Raw genomic sequence first — 20,072 nt, forward strand, 5'->3', positions numbered from 1 at the left:
TTCAAAGGAGACACTGAAGGAATACCTGCCACACGCTGCTTGAGCAATCCAGATGGGCACACTCTGTCCTTTCTGAAGATCAAGTTCAAGACAAGCCCAGAGCAACTCTTAGCGCTGCAGAAGGATGGGAGGCACAGCTTGTACAAGGAATTTGAAAACGTATTCCATTGCATTTATTGGATTGAGGAGGGAGATCCAGTTTTGTGCTCTTTCCTCTCTCTGACCTCTGGCCATAGCATCAATTTCTTCCAACTTGCTTACCAAGGAAAGGTGGTATTCCTGTAAAAAAAAAAAAAACCCTCCCTCCCTCCCCATGCTTAGGAGTATTTGAGAATTATTCCAGGAATCAGCATTTATATGCATTGCGTTGTTGACTTAAAACTAACTAAATTCTATTAAAAGCAAATATATAGGGCTTCCCTGGTGGCGCAGTGGTTGAGAGTCTGCCTGCTAATGCAGGGGATGCGGGTTCGAGCCCTGGTCTGGGAGGATCCCACATGCCGCAGAGCAGCTAGGCCCGTGAGCCACAATTACTGAGCCTGCGCATCTGGAGCCTGTGCTCCACAACAAGAGAGGCTGCAATAGTGAGAGGCCCGCGCACCGCGATGAAGAGTGGCCCCCGTTTGCCACAACTAGAGAAAGCCCTCGCACAGAAACAAAGACCCAACACAGCCATAAAAATAAATAAATAAATAAATAAATAAATAAATAAAAATTAAAAAAAAAGGCAAATATATATTTTTAAACAAAAAATATTTTTATCAAGTGTAAAAAATATTACACTTGTAATATTTGGATCACAAATATCACTTTTAATTTAAATGGTAGAAATTAGGCTGAAGCTGAAAGACTATTTCTAGGGTTTCCCTCCACTCTGCAACTTTCAAGTGATTATGCTTTATTTAAACATCTTGGGAGACACAAACTAGATAGATAAGTAGATACAAAATTAAAGAGGATCTTGCCAGAAAGGTTTTGAAATAAAAGGTAAGAACACTGAGTTACAATCTTAGAGACATTACTTAGTAAATATATTTTAAATGTCAGTGGACCTCCCTCCATATTGTGTGTGGGTGGGGAAAGGGGTAACTCACATTTATAGGTCATTACACTCTACAGAGAGGCAGTGTAGCCCAGTAAGCAAACTCATGCTTTCTAGAGGCAGAGTGCCTAGGATTTACTTCAGACTCACTTCCTGATCTTGGGCAAATAAACTCTGTGCCTTAATGTCTTTGGCTGTAAAAATGGGGCTAAAAATAGCATAGGTTATTACATAGGGTTCTTGTAAGGATTAAGTGAGTTAATATGTGTGATGTCCTGAAGTGCCTGACCTACTGTAAGAGTTCAAACTGCATTACTGCTGTTCCTAATTTAGCACCTAAATTAGGTACTAGGCACTTTACACGCTTTTTTTTTTTAATTAATTAATTAATTAATTTTATTTTTGGCTGTGTTTGGTCTTTGTTGCTGCGCCTGGGCTTTCTCTAGTTGCAGCAAACGGGTGCTACTCTGCGGTACGCAGGCTTGTCATTGCAGTGGCTTCTCTTGTTGCGGAGCACGGGCTCTAGGCACGCAGGCTCAGTAGTTGTGGCTGGTGGGCTCTAGAGCGTGGGCTTCAGGAGTTGTGGCGCACGGGCTTAGTTGCTCCGCGGCATGTGGGATCGTCCCAGACCAGGGCGTGAACCCGTGTCCCCTGCACTGGCAGGCAGATTCTTAACCACTGTGCCACCAGGGAAGCCCCTACATGCTTTTTACAGGCCCATTTTTTCTGAGTGATAATCGAGTGAGCATTTTAAATTTCTGATGATTGCAAATAGAAGATAACTGGAAGGTAACAATTGCTAATTATTGCTAATCTGTTATTAATGAATATGACACCTTGAAGTGACTTTGTGAAGCCACATACACTGAATGCAAATAACTTGGCTGAAGGAAAGAGATCATTGAAATAGTAAAGGAAACACAAAAGATATATTCAGATTCCAGAGGGACCCTGTAATAGTAGCTTACAGGTACTTTCTACTTCACAGTGTGTCAACAGTAGTCACATTCATTATTTTATTTGACCCTCCCACAAAAATTATGAAGAAAAGAGAACAAGTGTTATTATCATCACTTTACAAATGAGGAACCAGGGTAAGTAGCAGAGCCAGGAAATGAATCAAGTTTTCAGACTGTAAATCTCCATCACACCACTCTGCCTATGGTGATTAGTGGCTAGAACAAAAGAATAATAGCAGGCTTCTGGTTATTTTGGTATAAAATGCAAATTATAATTGTACCACTGGTTTTAGATTATATATAATGTTCCAAGCTAACTTTCTGATTTATGAAAGCTGCAGAATATGAAATAATAGTACTTCTTCAAAATTAGAGCTAAAAATTTATTAACATTCACAAAACATGAATAGCAATTTTAAAAGAGTTGAATGGACCCAATTAACTTACCTCCAATAAGTTTTAGGTCAGAAACAGATGTTTATAGGAGCTGAGCATTTTAGTAAATTGATGTTGAGTTTGGGATATTTGGACTTTATAATACAATTAGTAAATATTATTTAACTGCTCTAAGTTCATGAGGCACAGGCACAGGAGTATCCTCTGTGACTTGAATGTTTCCCTGACACTATCTCACTTTAAATGGAAACCCGCCCTCCATCAGGGCCACAGCTGGCTCTAGAAGTTCTATGGAGTGCGGGGCAGAGTCTAATGCCCATCTGTTTGCTAAGGGTTTTCCATGAAAAGTTATCATTATCAATGAAGGGAAGAATTTCTTGCTTTCCTTCTCTCAGAATTGTGTTTGCTCAAAGAGCCTTCATCCATGGATAGCTATTGGAGGCATAATGGGTGATACTTTGCAACCCAATGTAACAATACAAGTGGGATCTGAGACATTTTGCACAAAGCTTATATTGATCTAAGTGTACACTATAGTGTGGCTATGCTAGCAAAATCATATCAGATTTATCACTATCACTGGACTAGATTTATACTCATATCAAATACAGGCAGCATTGCTTTTCAACAGTAAGGTAACAGATTCCAAGGTTTTCAGTGGTGCTAAATTCTTGCTAGTCATACTCCAAAGGCACAACTCAGCCTAGATTGCATTCATTCATTCGTTGACTTGCCCAACAATTACTGACCACCTGATATATGCTGTGAAGGACCATTGTTGGTCCTGGTCATAGAATAATGAACCAGTTACAGCCCCTGCTCTGGGTCTGGATGGAGAGTTGGGGGAGAGAGGGGCAGGGATGGAAACAGGAGGCATCAAGAACTGGGGAAGCATAGAGAATCTTGCCTAACCCTGACCTTGGGGGTGAGAAAAGACTTTCTGGAGGGAAGGATAGGGACAAGGGGAATGGTTCAGGGAGAGGCAACAGCAAATTAGAAGCTTTCAAGGTGAGAGATGATGGGTGATGAGAAACAAAGAAAGCTTGGTATAGCTGGAGTATAAATTCTGGGAAAATGGTAGTAATTAATCAAGATGTGGAGGAGGGGTAATTGGGACCTCACTAAGGACTTTGGACTTTTCCTGAGAACAAATGGATACTGTTGAAGGTTTATAAGCAGGTTGGTGACATTCTGACTTGCTTAATTTCAATTTCAGGTTTCAGGCCCCTATCACACCTAATGTGCAGACTTTCCAAGATGCCATCGGAGACTGCTTTGGCATTGCCATTGTTGGCTTTGCAGTGGCCTTCTCTGTGGCCAGCGTCTATTCCCTCAAATACGATTATCCCATTGATGGCAATCAGGTAAATATAAACCGACGCCGGGTCTAATTAGGCAACTTTATATACTATTCTGCATGCATAATATCAATGGTGCTGCGTCTAAAGAAGATTCTTCCTTGTTCTCCCATCAGGAGTTAATCGCCTTGGGAGTGGGTAACATATTTGGTGGATCGTTCAGAGGATTTGCAGCAAGTACAGCCCTCTCCAGATCAGGGGTCCAGGAGAGTACAGGAGGCAAAACCCAGGTATTGGAGGATGTTTGCTGTGAGGGTCATCCTTGCATGAGTCACTGGGGATGCGGAGCCCGGGGGGAAGTTGAGTCTGTGATGAGAATGCTCTCATCTTCACAGATCGCTGGCCTTCTCTCTGCTGTCATCGTGCTGATTGTCATCCTAGCCATTGGATTTCTTCTGGAGCCTCTGCAAAAGGTAGCACTCCTCTCTCGGACTGCCATCTCTCTCCTTTGGGTGATGAATCAAGGACCCTCGTTCTTAAACTGAGGAAGCACAAACTAAACTAGGGAAAATGAGTATCTGCAAACTCTCAGGTACTCTTCTTAGCCAATACTCTGTGGGCCAAAACTATTTCTTTTTCTCCTGGCACTATCTTATGAATGTTAGGAATGCAAATATCCAACAACTCTACCCTTGCAACTCATACTCTGCCTTATCAACTCTCCTCTTCAACCGCTATGTTTGTAGCCCCAGATATAATTAATGTTTACATAGGAAGGCATCCTGGCACTGCAGCTTCGATATGGATTGACTAAAGTGAAGATTTTCTTAAAGGTTGAGGTCATCAGGCCCTCTATTGAATTCAGAGAATGGTGCTATCAGCCACACAACCTGTTCTTAGGAATACGCCCTGCAGCTCCCAGAGTTTGGTTTGACTCCAAGACCAAAGCTGTCAGATTGCTGGATGGGAGCAAACAGCTAGACTTTGACCTTGTACCTTCACCTCATGCTCCTCTGTCCATCTCTCCTGAACTGTAATTTTTGAGGGTGTACTTTAATGCTTTGTCCACCGTGGCAGCATCCAGGTTACAAAATTAACAGCGGGCCCTAGAAAATACAGGATCTGGAGGAAACCGGATGATGGTCAATACCTTGTTCTTTGTGGTGTTAATTTCACTTTGAGGGAGTACAGGGGGCACTGGCTCTAGTCCTGCAGATGTAATTCTAAGCGGCTCGGCCGCTTATTTTCTGTGTGTTTTGAGCAGATTACTTAACCTCTCTGAACCTCAAGTTGCCCATTTGTAAAATAAGGAGGGAAATAGCCCCCACCTCACAGAGTTGTTGCAAAAATTGAATGAAATAATGCACGTGAAATATTTAGCCCAGGGTGTGGCACATTATAAACACTTAATAAATGATAGCCTTTTTTTTGTTAACTTTATTTATTTTTGGCTGTGTTGGGTCTTCGTTGCTGTGCAGGGGCTTTCTCTAGCTGTGGTAAGCAAGGGCTATTCTTCGTTGTGGTGTGTGGGCTTCTCCTTGCATGGGCTTCTTCTTGTGGTGGCTTCTCTTGTTGTGGAGCACGGGATCTAGGCACGTGGGCTTCAGTAGTTGCAGCATACGGGCTCAGTAGTTGTGGCTCGCAGGCTCTAGAGCACAGGCTCTGTAGTTGTGGTGCACAGACCTAGTTGCTCTGTGGCATGTGGGATCTTCCCGGACCAGCGATCGTACCCGTGTTCCCCTCATTGGCAGGCGGATTCCTATCCACTGCGCTGCCAGGGAAGTCCCAATGCTAGCCTTTATTGTAAAGATTATTATTGTTGTTGTTATTCTTATTCTACAAACATTCTATTATACCTCTGACTACAAAGGACATAGAGATAGGACACAGCCCACCAAAGTCTGTTGGTTGTTATCTAGGCCTTTTTCCTTGTTGGTTGGTAGCTGGAACATGAGTTTTGTCCAAGGTTTCTGGAGTCCCAGTGCAGTTATCCCGAATGTGGCCAAGCAGAGCACAGTACTCTTTGCTAAAATTATGTGTTCTTCCTATGCTAACCTACTGATTTCCAGAGGAATGGCATAAAATGGGTCAAAAAGTCACCACCAAAGAAATAATGTGTATAAGAATGTATATCTCAATAAAAATAAATGCACACACAGCTCCCCAACATAGAGAATTCTGCCCTGTGTGCTTCCTCCCATGTGTATCCCTGGGCTCTACCTCACCCACTTCAATTGGGAGAAACTAAAAAAACAATTGCCATTTAAAATCCTATCTCTTTCGTGAATAAACCACACCAACGACACTGTCCAGGATGCTAATCAAAGGCCCTACTTTGTAAAGGAACCATGTGACAATTCCTTCTTAGACCGTTGTTTCTGTAATGTTTTTGTTTCATCTGAATAACTGGTCTGCTTCTTTTTATCATATAAGGACAAAATAACCCTTCATGATAGCTAAGAATGAACATTCCTTTATATCAATTACAGTATGGATACCTGGTTCCTGGTAAAATGATTCCCCTTTTCCTGTCTATGGCTTCTCAGGGCTCTGTAATCTTTATTTTTCTTTAAAGGGCTCTATTGTGTATGTATTTCACTGTAAATTGTTTCAATGTTTTTTTAATTTTTAAAAAAATTTAAATTGAAGTATAGTTAACTTATAACGTTGTATTAGTTTCAAGTGTACAGCAAAGTGATTTGGTTATACATATAAATATTGTTTACCCATTTTCAAGTTGTTTTTCCATGGAATACTGACCAGGTGGTAAATAATGCCTAATGAAAAGAAAAAATATGTCTCTTCTGCAGGTGGTACTTGACATGTTTTATAGTAAAGTCCCCCAAAGCAGCAGGCTTGTTGCACAGAGTACTGTGAACCTTTCACACAGCTACCATGGTGGGGGGGCAGGGCATCTACATAGCTACACTACAATATCAAAACCAGTACATTCACATCAGTACAGTACTGTTAACCGGATTACAGACTTTATCCAGTTTCCCCCATTTTTTAACTGGTGTGCATTTGTGTGTAATTTCCTTTTTAAAGTCACTTAAGACAATATTTAGTCTTCTAAACAACAACCTCTGTTCTCACAGTGAGTAAATGAGCTAGTCAGGCATTAAATTATAAACATAACTTGTGAAAATAAAAAATGTCTAGATCAGTTAAACTATATTTGAGATAGGAAAACACAAACTGTGTTTGGTTTTTCTTTGTACATTTCTTTTATGGTGTGAAAGTAGTCAGTATACAAATTCCATAGTCCATTCAGAATCGAACAGCTGAATTGGGGGCAGGGGTTGGGGGCCTGTTCCTACCATTGTGTTAAAACCCAAATAAGGAAGAGAGCGTGCCATTCAGCATTTTTCACCTTAATTATCATAATTCCTGCAAGACAAATTATCTCATTTTGGCATGCCACGAAACAAAAACTTGAGCTTAGCTGACCACCCAGACCCTTCTTCGTGACTCTACCGTTCAGCGGTATCACCATCAGGCCTCTTAAAGGAGGCTGTGTTACTGCCTCTTCCACTCATTAGTTCACCCACTCATTCGTTGAATAATTATGAAGCCCCTCCCACGTGCATTTACCACAGTAGGTTCTGGGGATCTAGCAGGGAACAAGACAGATAAGGTTCACGCTGTCCCAGAGAGTCGGCCTCAAATCTTTGCGAACCTCTCTGTGATCTTTGGCTTCCTCTTACTAAATGACATGATTACTGATCATCATCCAAGGTTTGAATTCTGATTCCAAGACCCCAAGCTCCCCAAGTTTCTTTCTTTTCTTTTTTTTTTAAAGATTTTTTTGATGTGAACCATTTTTAAAGTCTTTATTGAATTCGTTACAATATTGCTTATGTTTTACGTTTCGGATTTTTGGCCGCGAGGCATGATCTTATCTCCCCGACCAGGGATGGAACCCGCACCCCCTGCATTGGAAGGCAAAGTCTTAACCACTGGACTGCCAGGGAAGTCCCCCCAAGTTTTTTTTTGAAACAAAGAGCAACCCCCTCTCCCTACCTACAGTAAATAGACATACACTAGACCACCTCTGCTTGGGAAGAATTTCTTTTGGTCATAGGTCTTCAGATCTGCCTTTCTCTGACCCAAGGTACAGGCGAGTAAATGCTATCAGATCATCTACGGCATGTCCCTGTCACTGTGGTGGGGACAAAATCATGGCTGGGGACAGCTCACAGTCCCGGGGCTGGTGTATCGTGCATGGCATTGCACACCAGAAAAGGGTGTATCCTTTGATAGGCCTTGAGGCCCTTGAAAGGACTCACTTATTTACAACCTTCACCTTTGCTTCTATATGGTTATTGGATTATCTCAAAGTACATCTGCTCTTTATGTTTTTCACAGTCTGTCCTGGCAGCTTTAGCGCTTGGAAACTTGAAAGGAATGCTGATGCAGTTCACAGAAATACGAAGATTGTGGCGAAAGGATAAGTATGACTGTGTAAGTAGAGGCGATGGTATTTGAAAGAGAGCAATCAGAATGACATTTTAATGCTGATGTAAAATGCATATTTATATTGTAAACAAAGTGAAATTTTGTTTCTATCTATCTGTTCAAATAACCTGAGTTTGTTTTATTTGCTATCTTGAAACTACATACTCTAATGATTATTCTCTGGGATTTTAATGTAAAAGGATGAGCTACTTACAAGCAGGAAATGGTCCATGAAACACAAGGAGAGAACTTCTTAGATCTGTTCTAAAAATTCTTGCAGTCACCTCTAACACCACAGAAACTCTCTGAATCGTAGGGTATGCATTGCTTCTGTTCTTCATTACATCATATGTTAGTTTCCAGAGAATCTGTGAAGAAAAATTCTGAACATTCCTTTTGGAAACACTCTATAAAGGCTCCCCTCGCTCTCAACATGCCTTGCTATGAGAAGCCCATGTTCCTAATTATATCAGGGTCAAAGTCTGTGGTGTAAAAAGGCTTGTTAACATAGCCTATGGTACTTAACAAGCATAAAGTAATAAACCACACTTGGTTTAGTTTCACTGCTGATAGATCAGTGTTAGGGATTTTAACACTTTTTTGGCATGCTAGGAGTCTGGTAGAGACAGTAGCCTTTACTTAAATCAGCAGGCCAAAAGTAAGAGATTAGTCCAGGCTCTACCAGTTAATTTGCTGATTTTGACAAAGAGCAGCTGGTTCTGGAATTTTCGCTGTGACAGATTCGATCATTTCCTTAACTGGCTCAGGGATGGGATTAGAAATGGATACACTCTCTTGGGATTTTTGAAAAGATTTGCTTGTGTTCCTGCAGCTCAGAACCTGAGCCAGCAGAAATGACCTCAAGGCAGGTCCCTTCTGCTGTGCACTCCCAACTTCTGCTTTGGGCCCTAGAAGTTCATGCTTTCTTATAGCTCTGGACCTAGGACACTGTACTTAAATGAGAGTAAACTGTAGCGTATGTGTTGCCTTCTTTCGACAGCTAATTTGGGTCATGACCTTCATCTTTGCCGTTGTCCTGGGCCTCGGTTTAGGCCTGGCTGCTAGTGTGGCGTTTCAGCTCCTGACTATCGTCTTCAGGACCCAGTTGTAAGTGCTCATTGTGGTCTGCATCCTTGCAGGCTTTGACCTGCCCAGGTCAGAGGAGAAAAGAACCTGTCACTTGTTAAGGGAAAAGCAGTTTAGCTGATAGGTATGCAAATCTATCAAGATTGGCTAAGTCTGGGATTTCCCTGGTGGTCCAGTGGTTAAGACTCCACGTTTCCACTGCAGGGGGCGAGGGTTTATCCCTGGTGGGGACTAAGATCCCACATGCTGTGCGGTGTAGCCAAAAAAAAAAAAAAAAAAAAGAAGAGAAGAGAAGATGGGCCAATCTGTTCTGCCTCACCCCAAGGCCTGAAGGTGCAAGAATGGCCCAGCCTTAGAGCATCAGCCAGATCCCGCCAGTTTCTGGTCCGCTCCCTGCTTTGACACCAATTCAAAGAAGTCATAAATCTCTGAGTCTGTTTGCCCAGCTGTAAACTGGTGGTAATTCTATTCTGAGCAGGTTTACTGTCTTTGTCTCAGACTTGTTAAACACGGGCAAGTGTTTCTGAGAAGATTCTGAGATTCTCCGTGTCTGGGGGAGTGTTGTTGTTCCTCTGGATGGGTTGTTAGATTGGACTCCCACCTGAAAATCAAGGAGCTGGATTAGAGAACTTCTCAAAGGCCCCTCTCATCCCAAAATGCCACAAAAGCTACTTAGAATTCTTGATTTTTAACAGAATTCCAAACAGAATTCCAGTCCAAACATCTTTGGATTCTTAAATCTCTGCCATGTAATGTCACCACCGTGTGGTCACTCAGCCTATGTTGGATTACATGGCATGACAGAGAAATAAGGCTTGTTGGGATCTAAGGTGTTCTAGAACAGAAGGTGTTATCATAGTTAAGGTTGATCCTGGACTGATGGAACACATTTACATTGAAATGTTCCTGCACTTTTTTATTCACTTATATTTTCATTCATTTCTTGGGGACCCATCAAACACAGAGACAAACTGAGTGGTCATAGGCAAATCATAATACTTCTCCATGTCCTTATCTATACAACAAGGTGACTGTATCTGCCTTATTTCACCCACTAACTGATAGTCAGAATCAAAATGGCAAAGCATATGGAAGTGCTTTGTAAACTGGATGTGGTAAATGGGAGGAGAGGCACAGTTCCAGGAGCTGTGGGAGGGTCAGTCAAAGAAGGTGTTTGCCCTCCAGGGCATGATGGCGTGAGGATTCCCCAACCTTTAAAAGTTGGAAAAGTGAGCCTGCTTTGGGATGCTGGGAAAACATCGACGTTAGCCTCATAGGCCTAACATATATGCATGAATGATTCACTTGGTGTTGATTTTTCCCTACAGTCCCAAATGCAGCACGCTGGCTAATGTTGGAAGGAGCAACATCTATAAGAATAGAAAAGATTACTCTGAAGTAAGGAAAATTCATTTTTTTCTTTGATTTGCTAAATGATATTAATATAAATCTAATGGGCACCATCTAATATGACTTCTCTGCCTTACAGATGTATGAACCAGACGGCGTGAAGATTTTCAGATGTCCATCTCCTATTTACTTTGCAAACATTAGTTTCTTTAAGCAGAAACTTATCGATGCTGTAAGGTTTGGGGTTATTAATTTTTTTTAATTCCACTGAATATCTAGGAAAGAAATGCTTGTTCTGTAACAGGAGTGTCATTCATTTCACATATGTTGAGGCTGGGTTGTGTTTGTGTTTTTGTATCCTATGTCCCAGGGCAGGTGGAACTACATTATAAGGGGTCCATTAATATGTTGGGAAATGAGACTCTTTGTATAAGGTCCAATATAGAGACCCTTTTTATTAAATTCTGCTATAAAGTAAAAAGATTTACCACAAGATTTTGGGCCACTGGTTTTTAATAGATGGTCTCCTACAGATTTTCTTTGGGAATCAACTTCAGAAACAACACGAGTCCTTAATATTTGACTGCATCATTGAAGAGATTCAGGATAGCAAATGAATACTTATAAGTGAAATGAATAAATATAATATAAATGAATATTTAACACTAAATAACAACTAGTGTCCCTGGTGGACTGGAGAGAAGCTGACAAAGAAGCAGACTTTAAGGTTAAGAAACAAAAGCTCAGCACTCACTCTTTCACATGGCTTCTGGTCCACTCTGTACCTTGCATAGAGCTTCTGCCTTAAACCCTAACGATTTTTACTCATTTGTTATGCATCAAATATCTTTCTACCCAACAATTTTTTTTTTTTTTTACAAAAATGGGATCATACTGTCTATCTGGCTTTAGATACTATCCTTTTCACTCATCTTTCCATCTCACTACATTTTTTTGTCAATGATTTTTTTATTACATAATTTGATACTCCTTACTTATTACTCTGGAGCTAAATATTACCACAATAAGAACACATTTGTTTTGAAAAGGGGAAAAATGAACGTTACCCTCAGATCTAATACTAAAAGTATAAAATAAGATATATTAGTAGATATTATAAAATATAATCATATAAATTTTAATAGAATAAAAAGTATCTAGAAGCAGGATACTAATTAGATGCCACTCATATTCAACAAATAGAAAAAATAAAATAAAATAAAATTCCCTAAGGGTTGTGTGGGCCAAAAACAAAAACAAAAACTTGAAATAGAATTTAGACCCATTAATGGATACTTTAGGGATAAAACCTAGATGGTACAGAGGTTTTTGAATGTTAACTGCATACAGGCTGAGCACACCAAAGGTCTGATACAATGCTCTCAATGATGATGTTTGGACCACTTTTAAATTTTACTTCGAATATCTGCTTTATGTGCCCCAATCCCTCAACCCATCCCACTTAATTATGCTATATAAGTAGAATTATGCTATTAACTAGAATTATGCTATATAAGTAGCAGAATATTCAGCATTCTTGTAACACAACAATGGGCTTTTCAGGTTGGCTTTAGTCCACTTCGAATTCTTCACAAGCGCAACAAAGCTTTGAAGAAAATCCGAAAACTGCAGAAGAAAGGCCTGTTGCAAGTGACACAGGTAAGCTCCTTGCCCACATTTCTGCGTATTATAGCTAAAAGCTTAGTAAAATGTAGTTCAAGAGGTTGGTTCCATTCCTTTAAATGAAATGCCGGGTAAACAAGGTACTTTGTGTGTCAATTAGTGTCATGTTTTTAAGGGTCTCCTTAAAATTGTATTCTCCTAAGAAATTTTTTATTCTCCAAATAAAACAGTTTACAATCCCATCACTTGACCCAACTTTGAATCTATGCTTCAGAAATTCACTACTTATCCTTGACATACAGTGTTTTGTTTTGTTTTGTTTAACATCTTTATTGGAGTATATTTGCTTTACAATGGTGTGTAAGTTGTTGCTTTATAACAAAGTGAATCAGCTATACGTATACATATATCCCCATATCCTCTTCCCTCTTGCGTCTCCCTCCCACCCTCCCTATCCCTCCCCACCCCGCCTAGGTGGACACAAAGCAGCAAGCTGATCTCCCTGTGCTATAGGGCTGCTTCCCACTAGCTATCTATTTTACACTTGGTAGTGTATATATGTCCATGCCACTCTCTCACTTATTCCCAGCTTACCCTTCCCCCTCCCCGTCTCCTCAAGTCCATTCTCTACGTCTGCATCTTTATTCCTGCCCTGCCCCTAGGTTCTTTAGAACTTTTTTTTTTTTTTAGATTCCATATATATGTGTTAGCATATGGTATTTGTTTTTCTCTTTCTGACTTCCTTCACTTTGTATGACAGTCTCTAGGTCCATCCACCTCACTACATATAACTCAATTTTGTTTCTTTTTATGGCTGAATAATATTCCATTGTATATATGTGTCACATCTTCTTTATCCATTCATCTGTCGATGGACACTTAGGTTGCTTCCATGTCCTGGCTATTGTAAATAGAGCTGCAATGAACATTTTGGTACATGACTCTTTTTGACCTATGGTTTTCTCAGGGTATATGCCCAGTAGTGGGATTGCTGGGTCGTATGGTAGTTCTATTTGTAGTTTTTGAAGGAACCTCCATACTGTTCTCCATAGTGGCTGTATCAATTTACATTCTCACCAACAGTGCAAGAGGGTTCCCTTTTCTCCACACCCTCTCCACCATTTATTGTTTGTAGATTTTTTGATGATGGCCATTCTGACCAGTGTGAGGTGATACCTCATTGTAGTTTTGATTTGCATTTCTCTAATGATTAGTGATGTTGAGCATCCTTTCATGTGTTTGTTGGCAATCTGTATATCTTCTTTGGAGAAATGTCTATTTAGGTCTTCTGCCCATTTTTGGATTGGGTTGTTTGTTGTTTTGATATTGAGCTGCATGAGCTGCTTGTATATTTTGGAGATTAATCCTTTGTCAGTTGCTTCATTTGCAAATATTTTCTCCCATTCTGAGGGTTGTCTTTTCGTCTTGTTTATGGTTTCCTTTGCTGTGTAAAAGCTTTTAAGTTTCATTAGGTCCCATTTGTTTATTTTTGTTTATATTTCCATTTCTTTAGGAGGTGGGTCAAAAAGGATCTTGCTGTGATTTATGTCACAGGGTGTTCTGCCTATGTTTTCCTCTAAGAGTTTTATAGTGTCTGGCCTTACATTTAAGTCTTTAATCCATTTTGAGTTTGTTTTTGTGTATGGTGTTAGGGAGTGTTCTAATTTCATTCCTTTACACGTAGCTGTCCAGTTTTCCCAGCACCATTTATTGAAGAGGCTGTCTTTTCTCCATGTATGTTCTTGCCTCCTTTATCAAAGATAAGGTGACTATATGTGCATGGGTTTATCTCTGGGCTTTCTATCTTGTTCCATTGATCTATATTTCTGTTTTTGTGCCAGTACGATACTGTCTTTTTTTTTTTTTTTTTTTTTTTTAAATTTTTGGCTGCGTTGGGTCTTCGTTGCTGCACGTGGGCTTTTCTCCGGTTGTGGCGAGCAGGGGCTACTCTTCATTGCGGTGTGCGGGCTTCTCATTGTGGTGGCTTCTCTTCTTGCAGAGCACAGGCTCTAGGCACGCAGGCTTCAGTAGTTGCAGCACGTGGGCTTAGTTGCTCTGTGGCATGTGGGATCTTCCCGGACCAGGGCTCGAACCATGTACCCTGCATTGGTAGGCAGATTCTTAACCACTGCGCTACCAGGGAAGCCCAGTACTATACTGCCTTGATTACTGTAGCTTTGTAGTATAGTCTGAAGTCAGGGAACCTGATTCCTCCAGCTCCAGCTCTTTCTCATGATTGCTTTGGCTATTTGGGGTCTTTTGTGTTTCCATACAAATTGTGAAATTTTTTGTTCTAGTTCTGTGAAAAATGCCATTGGTAGTTTGATAGGGATTGCATTGAATCTGTAGATTGCTTTGGGTAGTATAGTTATTTTCACAATGTTGATTCTTCCAATCCAAGAACATGGTATATCTCTCCATCTGTTTGTGTCATCTTTAATTTCTTTCATCAGTATCTTATAGTTTTCTGCATACAGGTCTTTTGTCTCCTTAGGTAGGTTTATTCCTAGGTATTTTATTCTTTTTGTTGCAGTGGTAAATGGGAGTGTTTCCTTAATTTCTCTTTCAGATCTTTCATCATTAGTGTATAGGAATGCAAGAGATTTCTGGGCATTAATTTTGTATCCTGCTACTTCATCAAATTCATTGATTAGCTCTAGTAGTTTTCTGGTAGCATCTTTAGGATTCTCTATGTATAGTATCATGTCATCTGCAAACAGTGACTGTTTTACTTCTTTTCCAATTTGGATTCCTTTTATTTCTTTTTCTTCTCTGATTGCTGTGGCTAAAACTTCCAAAACTATGTTGAATAAGCATGGTGAGAGTGGGCAACCTTGTCTTGTTCCTGATCTTAGTGGAAATGGTTTCAGTTTTTCACCATTGAGAACGATGTTGGCTGTGGGTTTGTCATATATGGCCTTTATTATGTTGAGGTAAGTTCCCTCTATGCCTACTTTCTGGAGGGTTTTTATTATAAATCGGTGTTGAATTTTGTCGAAAGCTTTTTCTGCATCTATTGAGATGATCATATGGTTTTTCTCCTTCAATTTGTTAATATGGTGTATCACATTGATTGATTTGCATATATTGAAGAATCCTTGCATTCCTGGGATAAACCCCACTTGATCACGGTGTATGATCTTTTTAATGTGCTGTCGGATTCTGTTTGCTAGTATTTTGTTGAGTGTTTTTGCATCTATGTTCATCAGCGATATTGGCCTGTAGTTTTCTTTTTTTGTGACATCTTTGCCTACAGTGTTTTTCTTAGTCACAGTTCTTATGCATATTAGTATCCTCTCTTGCAGAAAGGATATATATGTACTGTTGATGGCTTTAAAGATTCTGATGAAGAGCTGGACAATGATAATATAGAAGAACTGGATCAGCCCATCAATACCACAGACCTGCCCTTCCAGATAGACTGGAACGCTGATCTTCCTGTCAACATCGTGGTCCCTAAAATCAACCTCCACAGCCTCATTCTTGACTTTTCAGCAGTGTCATTTCTTGACATTTCTTCAATGAGGGGTCTCAAAACGGTAATTTCTTTTTTCTGAATGGAAACAGCTAATCAGTCACTAAAGGTAAAAAAGGTGTATTTGTGGAAGGATGCTCCTTTAGATAACACATGCTTAAGTAGAAGTAAATTTTAATCTTAGAATATTTCATGGAGGGAGTGTTCAGAGAACTCTTTAAAAGTGCATTTCCCATGAGACTGCATATAATTTCTAATGTATGCTTATAGGCAACACTGCTCATAATCCTATTAAATTCCAATTCTGCAGTGCCTTCAAATCCTTGCGGGTGTTGTATCTAAATTGTCCTGAAATAGAGAAGGTCTTGGGAAAAAGTGGACTAGTGGGCCTTTTGTTTTTATCCTCATCTGTCATAAGCCAGTGAGATTTCACTTGACTATATAACAATGTGTGGGTTTTTTAAAGTAGATATGCAAAAGAATAAATGTCACATGTGATTTTAAAACAGAACTTGTAACAATCAGGTTGAAGGCTGTTTGCACAGTTTCGTCGGCATTTCTAAAATAATGAGTTTCTAACAGAAATGCAGAAACAGATATCAAGAGAATTTAAGAATTCCAAGTCCCCCTCTTTTGCTTTTTTTTTTTTTAAATATATATCTGCCTACATAAAAACTGACCTAAGATCTATTAAGTATAGGTGAACTGGATATAAAATTCAAAAATAGGATCAATTTTATTTCCTTCAAACTTATCTTGAAAAGAAAATCTAAACATCACATAACTTTTGAGACTGCTTGCCTTTTCTTTTTCTTTGCTTCTGTCTGTTTATTTTAGCTTTGGAGAAAATACACATAAAGTTTATGTTTTGATCTTGGCAGTATAGCACAAAGGACGGGGACTCTGCCTTAGGTTTCCTTGGTTTCCTTAAGGTCCTAATTCTTACTTCAGCCCAGTAGAGGCTCTAAAAGTGTTTACTGATGATAATAGTGATATTAATGATCGCTAAATTGATCAACAGTACAAGCTACTTTTCTTAACCTTATATGACCTTTCTCATATCACTACTGGCCTTTGTTCTTAGCCTAGAGACCAGGAAAACGGATAAAGATTCATTGTTGCTAGATACCTCCAGGCACTGTGGACAGGAATAATGAACAATGTGTATGGGTCATGGGGTTTTTTAACTTTTATATAGATAGAAAGCTCTAAGTCAAGATCATCCCATAGAAGAAACTTTTAAAATTAAATCAGAGTTCATCTTGTGAGTCAAGGCAGAACATTTTCCCATCATCCTTCCTTAGAGTTCTTTCCTTCGGATTTCTTTCTTTCTGTCATAGAGCCTTGTTATTAACTTTAGTATCTCTATACTATTGTCTCTTTTCAAAATGTAAAAGGCTCTGAAAGCAACATATCACCCTAAGACACAATTATGATAGTTTTCTTTATGATTCTGACAAGTGAAACTGTTCCCTAAGGAAGATCTACTTTCTTTTTAACAGATCTTGCAAGAATTTATCAGGATTCAGGTAGATGTGTATATTGTTGGAACTGATGGTAAGTTGTTTTGTTTTTATATTCTGACAATTTCTTCACTGCTAACTCTCAATCTAGACAGCTTCTCCAAAGAACAGGCACTTTTTATGATCACCAAGAAGGAAATCTAATTTGTAGATTTCCAATAGAAATCTCTAGGGAAACAGCATCTTTATATTTGAGTTGTGTCAATATGTAATTAACTTTACAGTTTGAATCCTAGTTTAACAGGCAGCAAAGGAGTGAATATGTAACCACTGTTTACCCTAAACTTCCTAGAAAACTAGGCTTGTTTTCTCTTTTCCTCACCTCCCTTGATTCATCGGCCCATAATTACCTGGTTTCTGCTTCACCTCACTGATGAGGTTGCCCTTGCCAAGGTCATCAATGATGTCCAGGTTGTCAAGATCAACCACCCCCATCCCAGTCTCATTCTCTTGGAGCTTACTTTAGCATTGACCCTTTCTTTAGCCTCTGTCTCCCTGACTTCTGCAAGACCATTCTTCTGAGTCCTCTCCCACCACTCTCAGAGCTCCACAGTGTCTGACATTGGTTCCTCTCCACGCTGCAGTCTTGCCCAAGGTTCAAACCTAAACCCTATAGTTCTAATTCTATCAACTCTTTCTAAGTCAATCTCTTAGCATGCTTATGACTGCAAGTATGTCTACAGGTTAATGAATCTGCTAACTACACCTTCAGCCCAGACCTTTCTTCTGAGCTGCAGACCCACGTATTCAACCATCTGGATGTCCTCCAAGTACCTAAGATACATGTATTCAAAACTAAATATATTACCTTCCCTCCCAAAACTACTCCTTCTCCTTTTCTATCTTGATCACTGCATCACCACATACCCACCCAGTTGCCCAAAGTAGAAATCTTGGAGCCGTCTTTAGTTTCTCCTCCCCATCCCTCTATATTCAGTGAGTCACCATAAATATTCCCTACTGAATCAGTCTCTTCCTCTCCATTTCTACAGCCTTAATCCAGATCCTTATCATTTCTCATCTAAGTCCTCTGCAAGAACTAATCAGTGTCTTTGTCCATGCCTAGAATATTCTCCCATCCCATTTTCTGACTCATCCCATTAATCTTTCTCATGAAACTTACAGTCTAGTGGGAAAGCCTGATAATAAACAAAAAGATATTTCAGGTAATGATAAGCACTGTGAAGAAAAGAGCAGGGTTAAGAGACATAGAGCCACAGGGGTAGTGCTATATTAGACAGGTGATCAAGGATGTCCAGTAATCTGACATTTGAGCAGCGACTGGAATGAAGTGAGGGAGTCAAACTTGACAGTATCTTGGGGGAAAGCATTTTAGGGAGGGGGAGGACAAGTGAAATTGAGGGAGGCGTGAAATTGGCATCTTTAATTTTTTTGCTCTCTACTGGCTCCTATCCATAAAATCTACAGATATACTCTACTTTCAAGGCTTCCTTATAATTAAAAATATTCTCTTAATCTCAGTAACCCTTTAACCTCTTAAAACAATTTTATTCTTTCTCCATCATCCCAGGTTTTTTAAGATTGTCCTTTCCTGCTGCCTCTGCTGCCTGGCATCCCTCTTGGTCCTTAACTAAGATCATCACCTTCCCTCTCACTGCACACCACCACCCACCTGCATCCTGGGTTCTGGCAACCACAATGCCCTCCTCTCTCCCTCTCCCTCAGACACTGCTAGGTCTTGTCGATGTTGAAAGTTTGCCTCTGAACAGACTTTCCCACCTCCACCCTTTCATACCTTCTCTTCATCCTTCTTTCTCCAGATCCTAGGCATTCTTTTAAACAGTATCTGCTTCATCAAGTTTTCCCAGAATCCTGCCAAGAGGAAACAACCTTTACCCTTCTTTCTCTGAATTTCCATAGCACATGATCTGTGCCTCTCTTATTCATTCTTCAAAAATGTGAGGACCTACCTTGTGCTAGGCATTATTTAAGACCCCAAAAAAACATTAAAGAAAAAAATCAGGTTGCTTCCTGCCTTTATGATTCTACAACAATCTCCCTTTCATTAAGATAGTATATAAGTTCTCTACCTTCACTCCAGGACAAGATTCATGTCTAACTTAGCTTTTGATCCTTCATATTACCCAGCCAGAGCTTTGCATATAGTAGACATGATGTAATATTTGGTTATCTGTGCAAACAATGCTGGTTAGTGCCTACAAGAACAGAATTCCTCAAAGATGACTGGAGAGGTAATGTACGGTGCCAAGGAAGATGTTTTCTGATAGCACCCAGCAGCTTTGGGAAAAGGGACTAAAGTAAGTAACTAGTAAATCCAGAACCATGGCACTGGTCCATGAGTATATATTCTATTTTGGCAGAATCTCAGCTTTTAGTAATAAGCTACATTTGATTGCTCCAGTCATTAACGAGGGAGATTAACTCACAAGGCTCCTGCCTAAAAGTTTTTCTCATTTGAACCTTTTCCTTCTTTCTTTTTACATGAACACATTATATGTGTAATTTTCTTAGAAAGGTGTCCTTTAGTTCCAGAAGACATTGTACTAATGGTACACTGGTATCGTACCATTGCAACCCCTAAACACTTAACCAAACATCAGTGAAATGCACATTTGCAAATGGAAGTTCAAATCCCCGACCTCAAGGAGAAACCCATAGCCAAACAATTACTTCTTCCTGTTATTCTTTCTTTCCTCTCTTCAGATGACTTCATTGAGAAGCTTGCACGGTGTGAATTTTTTGATGATGAAGTCAAGGACTCAATATTCTTCTTAACAATCCATGATGCTGTTTTGCATATTTTGATGAAGAAAGATTACAGTACTTCGAAGTTTAATCCCAGTCAGGTACCAGCTTTTTGGCGACTTTCACATTTGTATA

The 20,072-nt window shown here is 39.8% G+C and overlaps 1 protein-coding gene and 1 long non-coding RNA gene across 2 annotated transcripts in view; one reads left to right on the plus strand and one right to left on the minus strand.

Annotated features, from left to right (window-relative positions):
* The window catches only part of SLC26A3 (solute carrier family 26 member 3), a 44,106-nt gene that overhangs the window by 17,663 nt on the left and 6,371 nt on the right, over nucleotides 1–20,072 (plus strand). Inside the window, exons 8-17 of the mRNA XM_082473672.1 lie at nucleotides 3,614–3,761; nucleotides 3,872–4,168; nucleotides 8,064–8,159; nucleotides 9,154–9,260; nucleotides 10,568–10,637; nucleotides 10,729–10,821; nucleotides 12,153–12,248; nucleotides 15,518–15,751; nucleotides 17,190–17,244; nucleotides 19,896–20,038. Coding sequence (XP_082329798.1) covers nucleotides 3,614–3,761; nucleotides 3,872–4,168; nucleotides 8,064–8,159; nucleotides 9,154–9,260; nucleotides 10,568–10,637; nucleotides 10,729–10,821; nucleotides 12,153–12,248; nucleotides 15,518–15,751; nucleotides 17,190–17,244; nucleotides 19,896–20,038 — 1,339 coding nt within the window. The remainder of the gene's footprint in view (nucleotides 1–3,613; nucleotides 3,762–3,871; nucleotides 4,169–8,063; nucleotides 8,160–9,153; nucleotides 9,261–10,567; nucleotides 10,638–10,728; nucleotides 10,822–12,152; nucleotides 12,249–15,517; nucleotides 15,752–17,189; nucleotides 17,245–19,895; nucleotides 20,039–20,072) is intronic.
* LOC309666323 lies at nucleotides 9,399–19,811 on the minus strand. The gene is made up of 2 exons (XR_014267051.1): nucleotides 18,967–19,811; nucleotides 9,399–9,840 (listed from the first exon to the last, which is right to left on the minus strand). It is a non-coding gene; the product is annotated as an uncharacterized lncRNA (long non-coding RNA).

Source organism: Balaenoptera physalus, assembly GCF_965194825.1.
Source record: "Balaenoptera physalus genome assembly, chromosome: 8".
NCBI classification, from domain to species: Eukaryota; Metazoa; Chordata; class Mammalia; order Artiodactyla; family Balaenopteridae; genus Balaenoptera; species Balaenoptera physalus.